This window comes from Bos javanicus, chromosome 14 (assembly GCF_032452875.1).
Source record: "Bos javanicus breed banteng chromosome 14, ARS-OSU_banteng_1.0, whole genome shotgun sequence".
NCBI lineage: Eukaryota > Metazoa > Chordata > Mammalia > Artiodactyla > Bovidae > Bos > Bos javanicus.
The window spans coordinates 31,417,765-31,439,916 of record NC_083881.1 but is presented as its reverse complement, the minus strand read 5'-3'; the positions used below and the strand labels follow the sequence as shown (position 1 = coordinate 31,439,916).

The 22,152-nt window shown below is 35.2% G+C and overlaps 1 protein-coding gene across 11 annotated transcripts in view; it reads right to left on the bottom strand.

Moving 5' to 3' along the window:
• CSPP1 (centrosome and spindle pole associated protein 1) overlaps window positions 1-22,152 on the bottom strand; it is a 110,341-nt gene that overhangs the window by 35,469 nt on the left and 52,720 nt on the right. For all 11 annotated transcript variants that reach the window (XM_061438906.1, XM_061438901.1, XM_061438904.1 and 8 more), the window contains 6 exons: window positions 21,364-21,485; window positions 20,924-21,008; window positions 13,147-13,276; window positions 11,191-11,338; window positions 6,589-6,738; window positions 3,206-3,318 (listed from right to left, as the gene is read on the bottom strand). In XM_061438906.1, coding sequence (XP_061294890.1) covers window positions 3,206-3,318; window positions 6,589-6,738; window positions 11,191-11,338; window positions 13,147-13,276; window positions 20,924-21,008; window positions 21,364-21,485 — 748 coding nt within the window. The remainder of the gene's footprint in view (window positions 1-3,205; window positions 3,319-6,588; window positions 6,739-11,190; window positions 11,339-13,146; window positions 13,277-20,923; window positions 21,009-21,363; window positions 21,486-22,152) is intronic.

The following is a 22,152-nucleotide window of genomic DNA, read 5'->3' as shown; positions in this document are numbered from 1 at the left end:
ATATTTCCTCCCATCTCTCTCAGAATTTTCCACAGTTTACTGTGATCCACACAGTCAAAGGCTTTGGTACAGTCAATAAGGGAGAAACAGATGTTTTTTTGGAACTCTCTTGCTTTTTCAATGATCCAGTGGATGTTGGCAATTTGATCTCTGGTTCCTCTATCTTCTAAAACCAGCTTGAACATCAGCAAGTTCACAGTTCACATATTGCTGAAGCCTGGCTTGGAGAATTTTAAGCATTACTTTACTAGCATGTGAGATGAGTGCAATTGTGCAGCAGTTTCAGTATTCTTTGGCATTGCCTTTCTTTGGGATTGGAATGAAAACCGACCTTTTCCAGTCCTGTGGCCACTGCTGAGTTTTCCAAGTTTGCTGGCATATTGAGTGCAGCACTTTCACAGCATCATCTTTTATGATTTGAAATAGCTCAACTGGAATTTCATCACCTCCACTAGCTTTGTTCCTAGTGACACTTCCTAAGGCCCACTTGACTTTACATTCCAGGATGTCTGGCTCTAGGTGAGTGATCACAACGTCGTGATTATCTGGGTCGTGAAGATCTTTTTTGTACTGTTCTGTGTATTCTTGCCACCTCTTCTTAATATCTTCTGCTTCTGTTTGGTCCATACCCTTTCTGTCCTTTATTGAGCCCATCTTTGCATAAAATGTTCCCTTGGTATCTCTAATTTTCTTGAAGAGATCTCTAGTCTTCCCATTCTATTGTTTTCCTCTATTTCTTTGCATTGATCTGAGAAAGGCTTTCTTATCTCTCCTTGCTATTCTTTGGAACTCTGCATTCAAATGGGTATGTCTTTCCTCTTCTCCTTTGCTTTTCGCTTCTTTTCACAGCTATTTGTAAGGTCTCCTCAGACAGCCATTCTCTTTTTTGCATTTCTTTTTCTTGGAGATGGTCTTGATCCTTGTCTCCTGTACAATGTCACGAACCTCTGTCCATAGTTCATCAGGTACTCTGTCTATCAGATCTAGTCCCTTAACTCTATTTCTCACTTCTACTATATAGTCATAAGGGATTTGATTGGGTCATACCTGAATGGTCTAGTGGTTTTCTTCACTTTCTTCAACTTCAGTCTGAATTTGGCAATAAGGAGTTCGTGATCTGAGCCACAGTCAGCTCCTGGTCTTATTTTTGCTGAGTGTATAGAGCTTCTCCATCTTTGGCTGCAAAGAATATAATCAATCTGATTTTGTTGTTGACCATCTGGTGATGTCCATGTGTAGAGTCTTCTCTTGTGTTGCTGGAAGATGTGTAGAGTCTTCTCTTGTGTTGTTGGAAGAGGGTGTTTGCTATGACCAGTGTGTTCTCTTGGCAGAACTCTATTAGCCTTTGCCCTGCTTCATTCTGTACTCCAAGGCCAAATTTGCCTGTTACTCCAGCTGTTTCTTGACTTTCTACTTTTGCATTCCAATCCCCTATAATAAAAAGGACATCTTTTGGGGATGTTAGTTCTAGAAAGTCTTGTAGGTCTTCATAGAACTGTTCAACTTCAGCTTCTTCAGCATTACTGATCGGGGCATAGACTTGGATTACTGTGATATTGAATGGTTTGCCTTGGAAACAAACAGAGATCATTCTGTCATTTTTGAGATTGCATCTCAGTACTGCATTTTGGACTCTTTTGTTGACCATAATGGCTACTCCATTTCTTCTAAGAGATTCATGCCCACAGTAGTAGATATAATGGTCATCTGAGTTAAATTCATCCATTCCAGTCCACCTTAGTTCACTGATTCCTAGAATGTCGATGTTCACTCTTGTCATTTCCTTTTTGACCACTTCCAATTTGCCTTGATTAATGGACCTAACACTCCAGGTTCCTATGCAATATTGGTCTTTACAGAATCGAACCTTGCTTCTATCACCAGTCCCATCCACAACTGGGTGTTGTTTTTGCTTTGGCTCCATCCCTTCATTCTTTCTGGAGTTATTTCTCCACTGATCTCCAGTAGCATATTGGGCACCTACTGACCTGCGGACTTCATCTTTCAGTGTCTTATCATTTTGCCTTTTCATACTGTTCATGGGGTTCTCAAGGCAAGAATAATGAAGTGGTTTGCCATTCTCTTCTCCAGTGGACCACATTCTGTCAGACCTCTCCACCATGACCCTTCTGTCTTGTGTGGCCCCACACAGTATGGCTTAGTTTCACTGAGTTAGACAAGGCTGTGGTCCATGTGATCAGATTGGCTAGTTGTCTGTGACCCATGCTTCCAGTACTTTAAATCCACCCAAAATACTTCAACAGTATTGCCAGATCAATTATCCTTAAGACCACATCCATTATGTCACTGCCTTATTTAAGAGTCCATAATAATTAGGATCAGAAAGATGGCATATTTGAGTAGACTCTCTTTAAGAAGAATTTAAGAGGCTGGGATCAGACTGGATAGCCTTAAGTGTCAGACTAAGGAATATGGACATTTTATTTAGAAAAGCTATCGACAGATTTTAAATAAAGAGAAATTATATCAAAGGAGGATTAACCTGGCCAAAGGATTAATCTGACACTGGGTTGTAAGTGTGGGTATGGAAGGGAGGATGGTAAAAAGAGAAAATATTGTGAGCCCACTATGGGCAGGTACCTCATTCACCTCAGGCTCCATCCCAAGGGTGGACACAGTATGAGAGTTCAATAAACCCATTTGCTTAATAAACACCTGATGCTCAAGTGTCTTCCTCTGGGCATTTCTAGTGTTTTAAATGCAATTTGCTTACACACATAAATGAAGCAAATAAATACAAAATGTGAGAGTATTTTTAATATTTACTTACAAACTAAACAACTGAGTCAAGAATATAAAGTCATTTAGAAAAAAACTATTTCTATTAACACATAAACATCTAGAAAGATTCATTTTATGCCTGATAGGTGAACATTTTAAGAGTTTCAGTTTTAGAAATTCCAGCACTCTCTAACAATTAATGATTTAACAAAATTTTAAAAAGATTAAGTCAACTGGTATACCTGACATGTCTCCTTATTCCTTTTTCATATATAAGTAAAACATTATAATAATATAAATTAAATAATATAATTTCTATCTAATATGAATTAGATATTTTAGATAACTGCATGGCATTTTAGAATTTATTCTAAATTTAAGATGTTATCTTGTGGATAAAATCTTTGCAAGTTTATTAAAACTTTTATGAAACTTTGAAACCATGATCAAATAAGCATTTCACCTGAAAACGAAGAAAATTCTTGTATAATTCCTGCTGTTTAATTTGAAGTTCAGTTGGAGGCTCACTAAAAATATTTCCCCGAGCAAAAGGAGAGCTCTGTGATTGCATATGACCTTGAAAAGGAAATTTTGCAAAAACATACCATTAGCCAGTGCATAGAAAACATAAAGGTTAAAGAATAAAGACTTTGCTAAATAAATTCAAATTTTGAAAAAAGGCACTAAATATGGAAGCCCAGAGGCTAAACTCGGAAGACGACCAAGATTAGCATCTAAAGACCAGATGAAAAGAGAGGGAAAAAATGGTGAAACTAAAAAAATTAATACACAGTTGAAAAATCATAATATAGCTATATCTGAAAGTCATCAAGGAAACATAAAAGTTAGTAACCTAAGCAACTCTCACTGCAGCAAAGGCTTTAAAATAAAATTTATAAAGCACACATTTAAGTTCTTATGTATGATGTAAATATCCTTTTCTTAAGAATACTGCTTAAGTACACATTAAAATGTATTATGTATACACATATAAAAAATTTCTAAAATTGCTTTTAAAAAATCAGTGGATTCCTATCCATGGTTTAAAACACAAATTAGAAAATTAGCTCTAAAAACATTTTTAATTTTTACAAAATTAAAATGACTTTTAATCAATGCAATACTTTTTACTTAAAAATTGTATCAGATTAATGATATAAATTTGAAGATTAAAAATATGCTATATATATGTTATTTATAAATAGTATTAAACATTCTGGGAAAGGAAAAATATTATTTTATAAAAGCAGCCTGGAAAATAAGTATGCCCCAGCAGTCTTTTGAATGCAGAAAAAAACTGTATGCAAATTTAAGGCTCACGTAACTTTTTTATATCATTTTATATTTATATAAAAATATATCATTTTTTAGTTTCCTTATACCATCAATCTAAAGCATTTATTTCTCTCACTCATATAGTGGTTGTAAGCCAATTGCTTTGCAGTTGAGCTGTCATTTGGGTCTCTTTTCCTTTGTATTTAAATTTACTAATGCTTACTTGAATAGATCAGCAGAAAGGCAAATCAATACCTAAACATTAAAAGCTTAGGTTATTATGGAAAGGCTGATCAGAAAAACAAAACTGAGTAGTTTGTTTCACATTGAGATCTGTCAAATTCTAAACCTTTGAGGCAATTAGAGAAGAAATATTGTTAGAGACAGGCAAGATAAGTTCCTTTAAACATAAAAACATTATAAAAACAAAACCAAAGGGAAAGACATGCTCTAAACAAAAATGAAAATGCATTCAAGCATAATAAGCAAAAAAATAAATTTAATCCAAATTAGTATGAACTTTTTAAACATGATTTTTCACCCAAAAATCATGAAGTAAAAGAAAAACAACAAACATTAAGAAGAGCTTTTAAAACAGGCCTAATGAAGACAAAATATTAGAGGATAGTGAATCTCAAGTATATATTAAGATATTCAACTTCAGGCATATTTGAGCTCCCTTAAGGCCTTTAAAATACTACGTGTCACATATGTATATTTTATGTGTGAACACATGTATATAAATACACACATACAAATACATAAACTCATATACATATATGATGGCATAGCAACAAATTAAGTGACTCTCAATAGTTTTTTTTGCATTCAGAAAGTCTATTTTAGGTTAATTCTTAGGAAATGAAAGTTAATTTAGGGAATTTCAATGCACAAAAAAGGGGAATTTAAACATTTTATGATTTCTTAAACTAGAGCATCCTGACCACATCCTGGCCACAAATTAGCACCAAAACCCTGGTGTTAGACACAATAAAAATAGATAACAAATTCTGCTGTGCATATTCAGTCATCAAGGTTGTGCTCTTTTTGGGGAAAGAATCATGGAAACTTTCTATTTTTCCTGTGTTTTTGCTTAGTAAGCAAAGCTAGATGTCTGACGTGTTATTACTATGACAGAGAAAATTCTAAGCTAAGAGGGAACTATGTACAAACAATACAGGGGGTGGAAGAGAGGAGTAGAGCAGGGGTCTGTACCACTGATCTCAATACAGACTGCTCCAGAAGCAGCAGCCAATGAAGAGAAAAATAATGGTAATCAGAAAGAAGCAAAAATTCTCTAAAATAAAATGAAAAGATGTTTTGATGTACGAAGAAATAAAATAAGTTTACTTTGACTTCTGGTCACATTCCCCATTTATTTACAGTAAACACTCTGTACTTTCTCAAAAATTTTAATTTTAGACAAGAACACTGTATTAAAAAGTCCTTTCAAAATATCCCTGACTGATCGTACACTCTTTTAAAAAATTTTTTTACATGTTTAATACATATGACTTATTGGCCAAACAGATAGACTAAATGGTAAGCTCTGATTTGAATTACTAGCCTTGCATCTCTCAAACCTTTGATAGTAGCACTAATTTCTGCAGCCTTTTGGAATACTTCAAGAGATGTACTGTAGGTTGTTTCCATGGACAGCCTGTATCACTATTTAAACTCTAATTATAAGAAAATATTTTCCTACTTTGATCCACAGTAGATTTTTACACAGTGAATCTAGTTTTGATTTTTGAACTACTAAAAAGTAGAATTTTTGATGAAATTATTAATTTGGCTCTCACTCTGAGTCCTAATAATTCAATTTGCTGTAAATAAATGGTTATTTTTATAGGCATCAAAATACAGTATAAGGTAGTATATTCTTTAAACTTCACTTGAATTCTAAATATGTAACATATTTTCACATATACTTGATAAAGAAAGATGATTACAAATTTTCCTGGCAAGTCATAAAGATACTGAATAATCTTTAATTTACAGAATCTTTAAAGGACCCTGTTTAATACCAAACCAAAGGTATATGCTTATGAAAGGGAGATGTGACCAGAAGTCAAAGTAAATTATTTACTTCTTTGTACACTGTGGCTTATAAGGGAGCGCAAATGTTTATAAAACAAAAAATGAATTTTACTGTATAATTTATCATATACAACATCTGGTATGTTCTCACTAATTTAAACTAATTCTTATGGGTGTAAGAACCAAACTCTGTATGGGTAAAAAAAAAAAAAAAAAGAAAACTATTTAAGAAATCTCCTTCCCACTAGCAAAATAAAGCTGTTAGCAGCACCTAAAGTATATATAAGAACTAATAAAGCTGAGAAGAAATACAGAGTATAATATTAAGGAGCAAAATGTATCTCTCTATTCATTTTTTCAAAATACCTATATAGAAAAGTTATTGTAAATAGCATAAATAATGTGTTATGCTTTCTGACTCAGAATAACCAAATTCTCAAAATCTTAATAAGAACTTTGTTGGAGAACAGAAGAGAAATGCTACTGAACAACGTTAGAAACGTAAAAATATATATATATATGATTAAAAACCTGAGTTTTTATTTGCAGCATCTTGGTTCTCAGCATTTGAAGTGGCTAAATTTTGGTCTAGAGATACAACAGCCCTTTTATCTTCATATGCTCTTGCATCTGGGTTATGGTAGGCATCTATATTTTGTCTGTGCATCCTATTCAAATCAGCTGAGAGGGAAAAAATAAGCCATTTATTTCAATAAACACATTCCTATAATTAATATGCTTAATAGAAATGAAGAGAACCAACAGGACCAGAGCTGGAATACTTAAATGGTTATCTTGGTACCCTGAAAACAGAAACCAGATTATCAAAACTTGTAAGAAATTTTTCAAAAATAATGTTAAAAAATAAAGTCAAAATTAGTAGAGAACTTAAAGAGTGTATACATTTTGACAATCCATAAAAACCATATTTATATGTACCTTACCTCAGAACTTTTGACTATCTAAATATAGAACAAATAGTAGCAATTCAAAACAAGTCACAGTGACATTTACCCAACATCATTAGTATTCCTAGTGAAAAAATATCATGTGGAGTTTTAAAACATATTCATAAATTTTTTTTATATAAACATTCCTTAAAAGATGGAGCTCTAGTCCCTTCCTCTAGAGTGTGGATTACTTCTTATGACAAGGATTCTGCATAGTGAAGTCACTTGGTCGTCCCCGACTCTTTACGACCCCATGGACAGTAACCTACCAGGCTCCATGGTCCATGGGATTTTCCAGGCAAGAATACTGTAGTGGGCTGCCATTTCCTTCTCCAGGGGATCTTCCCAACCCAGGGATCAAACCCGGGTCTCCTGCATTGCAGACAGACGCTTTACCGTCTGAGCCATTAGGGAAGCCCAGGATTCTGCATAATGATGGTATAAAACTTTCAAGGCTACTTCATAAAAGACATTATGTTTCCATCTTGCTAGATCTATTGGTTCACTCACTTCAAAGAAAGCCAGCTACCATTCCATAATGAACACTCTAAGGAGCTCTAAGGGAAAGCCCACATGGCAAGGAACTGGGGCCTCCTGAGTCATGTGAGGGAGCCATAGAGAAAACAGATTCTCCAGTCCCAATCAAGCCTTTGAATTACTTATAGCCCTGACTGACACATTAAAAGGGTCAATTGTATCATATGCAAATTGTCTCTCAATAAATCACATAAAAACAAACATAAATCTAACTGGGGCATATATAATACATAAAAAATATATAAATACCTAATCAAATATACATGAAACAATCTTGCTATTAATCAATTAGAACTATGAGATACTTTTGTTATCTTTCAAACTGGTTAAGTATTTTTAATTTTTTTTTTACTTTTTCTCTTAGTGTACAATTTTTAAAAATTTTAATACACAGTCAAGTAACATCACCATAATCAGGAATCAGAACAGTCCCATCACCCCCCAAAATTCCATCATAGTTATTCCCTGTCCTCAGCCATAATCTTGGTACCAGTGATTTGTTCTCCATTTCTGCTGCTGCTGCTGCTAAGTCGCTTCAGTCATGTCCGACTCTGTGCGACCCCATAGACGGCAGCCCACCAGGCTCCCCGTCCCTGGGATTCTCCAGGCAAGAACACTGGAGTGGGTTGCCATTTCCTTCTCCAGTGCATGAAACTGAAAAGTGAAAGTGAAGTCGCTCAGTCGTGTCTGACTCTTAGCGACCCCATGGACTGCAGCCTATCAGGCTCCTCGTATTTTGAGAATATATGTGTATGTAAAAGGGCTTCTTTCCCTTAGGTCTTCTCTTTGAAGCCTCCCAAATTATTCTGCTCATTCTTTTTTTTAACTGCTAAGTAGCATCCCATCATATGAATGTACCACAGTTTATCCATTCACTCACTGTAGAATATACTCGGTTTTTTCTTTATGGGAACTTTAAAAAAACTGAGAAAGGAAACAGATGTTAAATGTATTACAAATAATCAAAATGAGAGGTACTTACTCTCAAAGGGTTGATGCTATGTTAAAATTGTATGGGTAACAGATTTTGATATTTTATTAATAACTACCTTACAAAGAGATCTTTCTCAGAGAGCTAAGAATATGTTGAACATCCAATTTCTTTAATTTCTTTGTAATAAAAGATGAAAGATGAAACAGGAGTAATTAGAAAAGCCAGCAGCTGAATTAAAGTCATCCAACATAATCCCTGTTATATGGTCTTGGCCATCTAATGGAGTAAAAGAAAACACTGGTTTTTACTACATATTGGGAATATAATAGGAAAATTAGGTTCCCTCTCCTTCTCTCAAATGTAACAGCTAAATACAAAACAAACATATTCTTCAAGTTTACTTGCTTTGAAAATACCATTAAAAAACTGTTCCACTGCATTTGATAAAATAGCACACCTTTTTTACTTCATGGCATAACTGAAGCATTAAATAAGCAAACTAAACATTACCATTAAAAATAAAAATCTCAGAAAGGTTTGCTCCATTCCTGTTAGGTCAAGCAATTCTAAAATAATATTTTATAATTCAATAACAAACACTTAACCTACTTACTTCCACCAATTAAACACATATAGGACATTATAATTATATTCTCTGAACTGGAAATAATCTTTGAGGCAAGCTGGAAACTTCTAGGAAATTATTCCAGTGTTTCCCAAAGTTTCTGTTACATAAGCACTTCCTTCATGGTAACTATTATGCTTCTATCAATTCATAATTTAAATTTACTATAGCAAAGACTGGGTAGATGCTTATCAATTTTATGTCCTCCGCCTGGGTATAAAGAAACCCTTCTAGCCTCCCAAGAAGTTACTTTAGAACCTTATAAATAGGTTTGAACAATTGAACAAAGACAAAAGTGATACTTCTCCACCTTTAGGTCAGGCCCCATCAAAATTCTCAACTTGTTCTCCCATCCTCTGGACCATGTCTATGCAGCTAGAAATTAAAGACTCCAAAATGGTACGAGTGACACACTGGAAGAGGCAGATTCCCAAGTCAACTTTTGGAGAACCACTCAAATAGCATCAAATGCAGTTTAAGTGAGAAGTAATTTACACTGCCTTAAGCCTCTGAGAAACGGGAGTTCTTTGTTAGACCACTTTTTGTTTAAATACCTTTACTTTCAAAGGAAATGTTGCAGTACCACCCATAAATGGAAAACCAGTAATATATATTTTATTCCAGTAATATATAATTTTAAATATATGTTTAATGGATCACCTAAAATCATCTTATTAAATATGATCACCTAAATCATATTTAATGGATCACCTAAATTAAATTTATATATTAAATTAAATATATATTTAATGGATCACCTAAAATCATCTTATTTATAAATAGAATAAGAGTTCTAATCTTCAAAATTGTGAAGAAAGTATGAGATGAATATAGGAAAGGAATAAATCTATCGGGAAAGAAAAGAGTTTCCTCATTAATCTAAGTGGGCCTCTAATACATCTTTTTTAAAAAGCCATCTTTAACAGAGAATCAAAGACATAGCCATTAAGAACTCTAGTAATTCAACCCCCAATATCTTCTGACTACATCACTCAGTTATCCCTACAACAAAGCATAAACCTGAAGAACATCAAATTTACTTTGTATCACTCTAATGGGTTTTCTAATTATTCGTTTCCCATTTCTAATTAAATGATTTTTAAAAACCCATTATCTTTCTCTGCTTTTATTCTAAGCTAATTGAAGACCATCCCAACATATATAACAAGTTGCAAAAACTCTCTTTTCAAAGTGCCCGTTGTGTGATTTCTAGATGAAACATTTTTAAGAATACATGATTGAAAGATAAATCAATATAATTCTGCAATCTGCCAAACATTTCTGAGCCCAGGTTTTTGTCAAGAGCCCCTGCATTGTGCGGGTATATGGCATATAAGAATTAAACATAACATTCCACAACTGAGCTCAACTGGTGGCTCAGAGGTTAAAGTGTCTGCCTGCAATGCGGGAGACCTGGGTTCAATCCCTGGGTTGGGAAGATCCCCTGGAGAAGGAAATGGCAACCCACTCCAGTATTCTTGCCTGGAGAATCCCATGGACAGAGAAGCCTGGTGGGCTACAGTCCACGGGGTTGCAGAGAGTCGGACACGACTAAGTGACTTAACTTTCACTTTTTCCACAACTACATCAGATCACTTAAGACACCTTATTAGTTTAAAAATATTGCAGTAAGGATTTTATTATTTTTACTAGAAAACTTAAAAAAATTCAAACTACTAGTTTGGGTAAAAACTTGCTAACTAACATAAACTTTTCTCTGCAATCGAGTTATTATCATTAGAGGGTGAAAATTTTGTAATAATAATAAATGAAGAAAGGCTTTTTAACATGCTATCATGTTTACTATCAAAATACCTCTTCCGCATCAAGCTGTATAAAAAGAGACCTTTCCTTACAGACTATGATTCCCACTTCTTTCTACTCCCCATTTTTTTAAAAGTTAAACTTAGATTCTTTTAAAAACAACAAATCAGAGACTTCCCTAGTTGTTCAGTGGCTAGGACTCTGTGCTCCCACTGCAGGGGGCCAGGTTCAACCCCCGATCAGTGTACTGGATCCCACATGCTGCAACTAAGACCTGATGCAGCCAAATAAATATTTTTTAAAAATCAATAGAAACAACATACTTATCAGATTTCCTTTGTCATCTCTCAGAGGAGCACCACCTCCACCTTTCCCCCAGGGGTTGTAACTTCTCATTTCAGCTTCTAATTTGGCTTCATATACTTCTTTTTCTTCACGTTCTTTCTTTCTTCTTTCTTGTCTTTCTTGAATCTTAACAACATTAAGAAACATTTGTAATAAATGCTAACTGCTAACAAGTATTCTGATACAAAAAATTAGTTTTAAGATCATATTTTATTTTATTTTTCCTATTAGAAAATTAGACTTTTTCCCAGTATACTTTACTATAAATTTAATATCACAAATATATGCAAAAACAATTAAAAACACTTTGGTAGCTGGAATACATAGCTGCTACTCCCTCACATCCTGTCACTTGGGCCCTTTCCAGCCACTGGTGCCACTTGGACTAAGGCAACTTCATCTTCCCAACTCCCAGAGCTATTCCCTTCCTAACCTCACCATTTTCATGGGCTCCAAGACTCTCCCTACCTTCATTTTCTTCATCTACCCTTTCATGGTACCTGGCCAGCCACAAACTACTCCCCACACCTCTGAGACGTGGGCCAACTACTCCCTACGCATCACCAGACCTACTCTACCTTGGGCAAACTCCATTCCCAAAGTTCAAAGGTACTGAAGGTTCAAAGCTCTCTAGAGAATGCCAGGCTATTAAGTACACTTTATGAAAGCACACAAAACGGTCTTATCATCATCAAGTGTAAGCACAGGGTTGGTCTTTAAAGACATATAAATAGGCAATGAATAAAGACCTACATTTTGGAAAGTTATTTTTAAAATCATTACCAAATGCATAGCAAATTTAAGTAACTACTTCAGGAAGGTCAAGGAAGTCATCACATAAAAAATTCTAGGGTTAGGGATTCTGGTTCTGTCAGTGGTGTTTTTAATATGCTCATTTGAAAACAGATAAATACAGTCTCTTGTTTATAGATTCCTAACACAAAAAAATAATGTTGGTAATTCTGTAATTTTTAAAAAGCCCACTTTTCAAGGTTGCCTAGTGTAGAAAACAGAACAAAAATCTGAGCTTTAGAAGAAATCCCAGTGGAATTTTGTAGAAGGGTACCTCAGGTGAATATATAAACCTAGAATTCCAGGGACCTCTCTGGAGAAGATATAACTATTCCCTCCCAAAATCCACACATTTGATACAGTTATTCCTAAGTAAACTCTCTCCAAATATTACAAACCACAATAGAATGTCATCTTCCTCCCTAAGTGTTCTGCCTCTGTTTTCCCTATCCTTAAGAGTTCATAGCTTTATCATCCTCTTACAAGACTCAGAATCATCTTAAAGCCCTGTTCTTTCCTCAGTCCCTAAATTTAAGTCCTATTAATGAAATCCAAGAAATGTCTCTTCCGATGTCCTGTCCATCTTCCCCACCTGGTGCAGGACCTTGTTACTTCCTGGCTGGACTACCTAATAGTTTTACTAAAAGGTTTCTCCGCCACATCTCTTTCCCAACCGTCCACATCACAACCAGATATCTTCCTAAAAGCCACATCTGCTCACATCAATTATATTTCTTTCACCCTTTGGCTTGAGATTTCCTCCCTTTGGCTGTCGATAGATAACAAGATGAAACTGAAAACCCCTTACTTGCTATCTTTCACAATCCAGTATAATCTAACACTCCAGCCCCTTCTCCTACATCAATTCCATTCCCTGAATACACCAGGAATTTCATATTTATTCACTGTATAACATGAAACTCAAAAGCCATCAACCACGTGAAGCCCTCCTAATAGCCAAGGCAATTACTCTCCCTATCCCATGCATTCCAGCCTGTCTATATCAAACTTTATCACATTTAATGATAAATAAATGGAATTCTTTCTCCTCAGCCACACTCTGAGTTTTAAAGGGCCACTGTACTAACACATAAGATGTTTAACATTACATGAATGAACAAATGAAAAAAATGAATGGATACCTGCTGCTGCAAAGCTTCCTGGTAAGACTGAAATGACTGTTTTGAAGGCTTTGGTTTATCTTCAAAAAACAATCCTGAATTTATTGCTCGATTACTTGTAATTTTCAGCTCATTCTGTCCAACTGTACTCCTACATCAAATACACAATTAATAATTTAAATCCTTTTATGACAAAACAAGAAGATGCAATACTTCTTTGAAATAGCATGGCATATAAATACATTTAAAATAGAGAAATGGCAACCCACTTCAGTAATCTTGCCTGGGAAATCCCATGACAGAGGAGCCTAGTGGGCTACAGTCCATGGGGTCGCAAAGAGTCAGACATGATCAAGAGACTAACACACACACACAAAATAGAGAAATTATTTCTTTATAATTCAAAGAGAAATTTTTAAGTAAATGCCCCTTATCTCTGCTTTCAAAATTAATGGAACTTTCAAATTTACTGAATCTACTTCCTAATTTAAGTGGCAGTTACACGCAAGTAAAACATTCACATACAAATAAAAACACTTGTGATAATTCATCAAGCAATATACACATGACTTATGCACTTCTCTGAATGCAGTGGAAGTCCCTCAAATAATATCATAACTAATGATTTACTTAATAAGTTTACTCCAAAATAAAGTAATAACTTCCTAGCCATTTTAAGAATAAAACAAATAATTGTAGTAAAAAGTCTGACTATCTCAAATAAAATTTTTTTCACTGAGTCATAGATTTTATTAATGGCATTGATGGTATAAGACTAATAAAATCCCTAAAACCTTGCCCTGTTTATGGAGGCCTGGGATGGGAATTTTGTCAAAGGTGAGAGGTTCTAACTGTTGGGTAAAGTTACAGCAATGATTCCCTAGTAATTGAAGGCCCCTTCTACCCTTCCTTTTATTTTTTTTTTTCTTTTCCCCTGGTAATCCAGGGCTTGTACTTCTTAGAAATTATGCATACAGAACTCATCAAACTCAAAGCAAAAAGGCTCAGAGATCCATATCTATACACATCATGGTCAAAGAGAAGAACTGCAAAAGCAGCAAGAAAATAAAAACTCATCATATACAAGGGATCTTCAGTAAGATTAACAGCTCATCAGAAATGCTATAAAGGCCAGTAGGCAAGGAAACGACATATTCAGAGAGATGATGGGGGCAGGGGGAAGTCAACCAAGAAGTCTATATCCAGGAAAACTATGCCTCACAAGTAAAAGTGAAATTAGAACATTATTAAATAAAATTCAGAGAAGACATCACTAACAGACCTGTCTTATAAGAAATAGTAAATGATGCATTTCAGGTTGAAATAAAAAACACTTGACAGTAACCGGAGTAAACACAAAGGAATGAAGACCAGTTAACAGTAACTACATAGGTAAAGGTTAAAGATATTACTAATATACTTTTATTTGCAGCTATATTCTCTGATTTAAAAGACAACTACATAAAGGAAAGAAGGAACAGTTAAAAACTATTGATGAGCTTAAATATATAACAATATACTTTGTATGCAATAGGCGCATCAAGAAGGGAAGGAATGGCATTATACTGGAGAAAACATTTTACATATTATGGAAATTAAACCGGTGTTAATATGAACTCAGTTCTTTTAAATTAAAAACATAAATTTCAGTCTGCAAGGAAACCACAAAGAAAATGACAAATTATACTAAAAGAAGCAAGAGAATTAAAATGGAATGCTACATTTAACAGTAAAGAAAAAGCATTACTGGAACCAAAAAAGGAATCTTTTATATTGATAAGGGTCAACTTATCAGTAAGATATAACAATTATGAGCAGATGTACACATAGCTACAGAGATTCAAAACACAGTAAACAAAAACTGACACAACCGAAGAGAGAAATAAATCAAAAATAATAACTGGAGACTTCAATACACTACTTCTAATAACAAACAACTGCACAGGAGCTCAGTGCAGAAAATAAACAAAACTATAAACCAACTATATCTAAGTCACACTGATAGAACTATCCACCCAACAACAGGAAAATGCTAATTTTCTCAAGTGCATATGAAACATTCTACAGCACAGACCACATGTTATAAGTCTCAGTCTTAAAATAAACCTTAATAAATTAAAAAAAAATACAAAATATGTTCTCTAACTGCAATGCTGCTAAGTCACTTCAGTCATGTTTGACTCTGTGGGACCCCATAGACGGCAGCCCACCAGGCTCTTTTGTCCCTGGGATTCTCCAGGCAAGAATATTGGAGTGAGTTGCCATTTCCTTCTCCACCAACTGCAATGGAATTATATTAAAGCTCTATTAAAAATTTCCACAATCATATGGAAATTAAACAACACACTCCAAACTAACAAATGGATCAATGAACAAATCAAATTAAAAACTGAAAAATAATGAGATGAATGAAAACAAAAAGATAATGTATAAAATTTAAGGAAGAAGCTAAAACAATAAGAGGAAAATTTAGTTGTAATATATACATATTAAAAAAGAAGACACTATATCAATAACCTAAGCTTCCACCTTCAAAAACTAGAAAATATACAAGCAAACTGAACCCAAAGGAAACAGAAAGAAGAAAATAAAAAGATGAAAGGAGAAATAATATGAAATGGAGACTAAAAGCACAACAGAGAAAATCAACTAGACCAAGAGCTGATTCACTAACAAGATCAACAAGATTGACAAATGTTTAGTCAAAATGTACAATAACAAGACTAAAATTATTGAAATAAAAAAATAAAATAAGAAACATTACTACTGACCTTATAAAAATAAAACAGATTGTAATACTATGAACAACATATGCCAACACATTAGATTATCTTGATGAAATGGGTAAATTTCTAGAAAGAAACAAACTACCAAAACTGGTGCAAGAAAAAAATTTTAAATATGAATTAACCAATGACAAGGGAAGAGATTAAATTAGTAATCAGGAAATTATCCATAAAGAAAAGATGAGGGTAAACTGGATTCCTGGTGAATTCTACCTAGCTGAAAAAATTAACAATGCTTCACACAACGCACTCTCCAAAGTAACAGAAAATGGAAGAGCACATCCAACTAATTCTATTAGGCCAGTATCATCCTGATACCAAAATCAGACAGACTTCAAAAGAAAACAAAAACCAAAGACCAGTATCACTCATGAATATATAGACAAAAGTCCTCAACAAAAAATTAATAAACTGAAAAGTCCAGCAAGATATGAAAAGGACTGTACTCGCTGACCATGTGAGATTTACCACAGGAACGCAAGTTGATTTAATATATCTGAATCTAATAAATATATCCCCACCATACTAACAGAATGAAGAACAAAAACCACAGGATATCTCAATAAACGCAGAAAAAGCATTTCACAAAATTCAATTTCCAACTCAGTAATATGTTGAAAGAACATACCAAATACCCCTTCCTGAATCAACAAAGAATACAAGGGGACTTCCTCAAGCTAATAAAAGCGATATGAAACATCTGCAACAAACATCATACTTAATGGTTAAAGACTGAATGCCTTAGATGCCAAGATAGTAAGATTATCTTGACAAAATGGGTAAATTTCTGCCTAACAGCAGAATAAAATGAAAATGCCCATTCTCATAATATCTATTCAACATTGCACTGGATGTTCTAGTCAGGGCAATTTAACAAGAAAAAAAAAAAAAAAGCATTAGATGGAAAGGAAGTAACCTCTATTAACTGATGACATATTATATATACAGAAAAATGCTAAGAAACCCATCAAAAAAGGAGTCCATCAAGGCTGTATATTGTCACTGTGCTTATTTAACTTATATGCAGAGTACATCATGAGAAACGCTGGGCTGGATGAAGCACAGCTGGAATCAAGATTTCTGGGAGAAATATCAATAACCTCAGATATGCAGATGACACCATCCTTATGGCAGAAAGCAAAGAAGAACTAAAGAGCCGCTTGATGAAAGTGAAAGACGAGAGTGAAAAAGCTGGCTTAGATCTCAACATTCAGAAAATGAAGATCATGGCATCTGGTCCCATCACTTCATGGAAAATAGATGGGGAAATAATAGAAACTGTGAGAGACTTTATTTTCTTGGGTTCCAGTATCACTGGAGATGATGACTGCAGCCATGAAATTAAAAGACGTTTGCCCCTTGGAAGAAAAGTTATGACCAACCTAGACAGCATATTAAAAAGCACACACATTACTTTGCCAGCAAAGGTCCGTCTAGTCAAAGCTGTGGTTTTTCCAATAGTCCTGTATGGACGTGAGAGTTGGACTATAAAGAAAGCTGAGCACAGAAGAATTGATGCTTTTGAACTGTGGTGTTGAAGAAGACTCTTCAGAGTCCCCTGGACTGCAAGGAGATCCAACCAGTCCATCCTAAAGGAAATCAGTTCTGAATATTCATTGGAAGGACTTATGCTGAAGCTAAAACTCCAATACTTATTTGGCCACCAAATGCGAAGAACTGATGCATTTGAAGAGACACTGATGCTGGGAAAGATAGAAGGTGGGAGGAGAAGGGGATGACAGAGGATGAGATGGTTGGATGGCATCACTGACTCAATGGACATGAGTTTGAGTAGGCTCCGGGAGTTGGTGATGGACAGGGAGGCCTGGCGTGCTGCAGTCCATAGGGTCGCAAAGATTGGACACGACTGAATGACTGAACTGAACACTAAATAGATTTACAGATTTTATATCCTCTCCATCAAAATCTCAAACTGAGCAGCTCATTCCAAGTAAGATTCACATGGAAATACAAAGGATCTAGAATAGTCAAAAAAGAATCTTGGAAAAGAAAAACAACTTTGAAGAACTCATACTTCTCAATTTCCTAACTTCCACAGAGCTACAATTATCAAGTGACACCAACACAAGGACAGACACACAGAACAATGGAAGAGAATAATCCCAGAAAGAGACTCACAAAAACATGCCCAGCTTTTTTTGACAAAGGTATAAAACCCATTCCCAGGAAAAAGGATCTTGTCAACCAATGGTTCTGGGAGCTACTGCCACTCACATGGCAGGGAATGGGTACCCTGACCTAAATCTAACACCTTACCCAAAAAATAACTCAAAATGGATTATGAAGTTAAATGTAAAACTATAAAAACTTTCAGGAAAACAAAGAACTAAAGAGTTCTTTTGTTTTTTAAAAACAAAACGTAGAAAATCTTTTGGATCCAGGCTTAGGAAAACAAGTACCTAGATACTTGATACTGAAAACATGATCCACAGGAAAAAAGTTGATATATTGGACTTATTTAAAATTTACAAGTACCCTTCTAAAAGGATGAAAAGACAAACTTTAGACCGAGAGAAAATATTTGCAAACCACATATCTGACAAAGAACTAATATTTAGGATATACAAAGAACTCTTAAAAACTCAGTATTAAAAAAAAATGCTCCAATTGGAAAATGTGCAAAAGACATCAACAGAAAGTAAAAAAGTGAAAAGTGAAAGTCTGAGTTGCTCAGTCATGTCAAACTCTTTGCAACCCCATGGACTGTAGCTCACCAGGCTCCTCTGTCCATGGGATTCTCCAGGCAAGAATAGTAGAGTGCGTTGTCATTCCCTTCTCCAGGGGATCTTCCCAACCCAGGGATTGAACCTGGGTCTCCTACATTGCAGGCAGATTCTTTACCATCTGAGCCATATCAACAGACGTTTCACCAAAGATTTACAGATGGTAAATAAACACATGAAAACACGTTCAACATTATTAGGAAACTATATTAAAACCCCAATCACTATATATACACCTACCAGAATGGCCTAAACACAAGTCACATGCCAAATATTGGGGAAGATATGAAGAAACCAGGTTTTTGTTTGTTTTTTAAAAAAACAGGTTTTTAATACATTCCTGATACAAAAGGAAAATAGTACAGTCTCTCTGAAAAATGTCTGGCAGTTTCTTACAAAAGTAGGCTTGTAACTACCATACAACCCAACAAATACTCCTAGGCAATATCCTAAAGAAATAAAGACTGTGTTTACAAAAAAAAAAAAAAAAAAAAACCTGTACAAGAATGTGTACAGCAGCTCTATTCATAATAACTTCAGTTCAGCTCAGTTCAGTCGCTCAGTTGTGCCTGACTCTTTGTGACCCCATGAATTGCAGCACGCCAGGCCTCCCTGTCCATCACCAGCTCCCAGAGTTCACTCAAACTCACGTCCATTGAGTCGGTGATGCCATCCAGCCATCTCATCCTCTGTCGTCCCCTTCTCTTCCTGTCCCCAATCCCTCTCAGCATCAGAGTTTTTTCCAATGAGTCAACTCTTCGCATGAGGTGGCCAAAGTACTGGAGTTTCAGCCTTAGCATCAGTCCTTCCAAAGAACACCCAGGACTGATCTCCTTTAGAATGGACTGGTTGGATATCCTTGCAGTCCAAGGGCCTCTCAAGAGTCTTCTCCTTGAATTGATGTTCAAAAGCATCAATTCATAATAACTTATATGATCTTTAATAAGTGAATGGTTAAACTGTGGTACATCCCCACCAATGAATGCTACTAACAATTTAAAAAATGAACAATTTACACATGCAAAAACCTGGATGAATCTCCAGTTATGCTGACTCTAAAAAGTCAACCCCTAAAGGTTACATATTATAAAAATCCACTTATAAAACATGCTTGAAATATTACAGAAATAGAAAATAGATCAGTTATTGCCAGTGGCTAAGGAGAGAATTCGGGTAGGACAGAACTATGTCTGGCTATAAGAGGGCATCTTCAGGAATCCCTGCAATGATGGGAGTATATTTTGATTGTATTCAGTGTTATGTATCTGAGTGATACTGAACACAGTTTTGCAAAATATTAGCAACTGAAATATTGAAAATGCTGAAAGAAACTAAAGCGTACACAAGATGTCTCTATATTGCTTATAATTTCACCATAGGAATCTATGCTTATCTCTACATAAAAAGGTCATTTTTTTAAAATGATGCTATAGTGTGTTCTGTATATATTTTTGTGGTTTTATTTGTACATAAAATGGGTTCCTGAATACATATTTAGGTATATCTACCTCTGGATGAATGAGATTCTAGGTGATTTCAATTTTTTACACATTTGTACTCTTATCAATAAGACCCACAAATGACTTTTCTAATAAAAGAGAGGTTATTCTTAATTTTTTAAATGTGCTTTCTATGAAATATGAAAACACTGACTTAAAAGCACTGCACATAACGTTGTTGTTATTCAGTCACTAAGTTGTGTCCGACTCTTTGCAACCCATGAACTACAGCATGCCAGGCTTCCCTGTCCTTCACTACCTCTCACAGTTTCTTCAAATTCATGTCCATTGAGTGGGTGATGCCATTCAACCATTTCATCCTGTGTGGTCTCCTGCCCTCAATCTTTTCCAGCATTGTGCACTGGTTATGTAATAACTGGAAATTAAAATAAGTTATATCTGTTCTGATGGAGAAGGCAATGGCACCCCACTCCAGTACTCTTGCCTGGAAAATCCTATGGACGGAAGAGCCTGGTAGGCTGCAGTCCATGGGGTTGCTAAGAGTCAGACACGACTGAGCGACTTCACTTTCACTTTTCACTTTCATGCATTGGAGAAGGAAATGGCAACCCACTCCAGTGTTCTTGCCTGGAGAATCCCAGGGACGGGGGAGCCTGGTGGGCTGCCGTCTATGGGGTCGCACAGAGTCGGACACGACTGAAGTGACTTAGCGGCGTATCTGTTCTGAACAAAAAAGAGTGCACTGAATAATACAGGTTCAATGGAAGACAAATTAACCTTGAAACAAAGAATTATTTTAACTACTTACACAATAGGCTGTACTGGCTGGTGGGTGACAGGAGCTGTAACATAAGGAGCAGGAGCAGGCTGTACTCCCATCATCCCTGAACCATCTAAAAAGAAAACAAACACATTTATGTCTGAGTACTCACTTAATTACACTTTATCCCTAAAGGAAAAGTCACATACTGAAAATGCTACCTAAGGAAAAAAAAACATATTTCCTTCTGAGTTAAGAGTTAGCAAATAATGCAAGAAAACATGAAATAGTTATTTCTTAAACCTAGATAAAAAGGAAATAACTATGAATTATAACTGAGTTTTAAAGTAGAGCATTTACTAAATCAATAAATATATAATATTGGAATTAAGTTGTGCTTTTTCTCATTGACGTATTTTTGCTTGCACAGAAACCAATTTTCTTGACTGAACTGCTGTACAATAATGTTTACCCCACAGATAACTTACAATAAGCAAGACTAGGATCCAAAGTATTCCTGGCCCCATAGAAATAGTACGCGTCATCGTAAGGAGTTCGGTAGTTCGCAGCCAAAGGGGGCAGCATGGGAGGTGGAGGCAGAGGTGCAACTCTGTACCAACAGAAAATTGGGAAATTCTTCTCATATTTCATTGCAACTTTAAAAAAAAAAAATCAAGATAGTATTCTTTTACAAAAATCTTACTGAAAATCTAATTGCTACTTTAGGAAAAGTCATCATCTTGCTTCAGTATCTTATCAAAAATTATAATTCAAAAAACAAAAAATATAAAATTTCAGAATTTAAGGTACCACAGTTACTCAGTGAGTATCTAATTTGTCACCATCTGCCAGTATTGAACAAACATGGTCTCTGTCCCTCAGAAATAATACAGACATAAAACAACCATTAAAGCAGTGTATAGCAAATGAAGCAGTTTCACAGGTGGCACTAATGGTAAAAAAAAAAAAAAAAAAAAAACCTGCCTGCCAATGCAGGAGACATAATGAGACACAAGTCCAATCCCTGGGTTGGGAAGGTCCCCTGGAGGAAGGCCTGGGAACCAACTCCAGTATTCCTGCCTGGAGAATCTCATGGACAGAGAAGTCTGGTGGGCTACAGTCCAAGGGGTCGCAAAGATTTGGATACGATTGAAGCAATTTAGCACAGCACAGAGCAGATGAAGCAATACAAGGAGACATGGGGTGTTAAAAGAATAGGAACATTTAGATTTTATGGAGTAGGAACATTTAGATCACATAGAGAAGGAGAAGAAGTA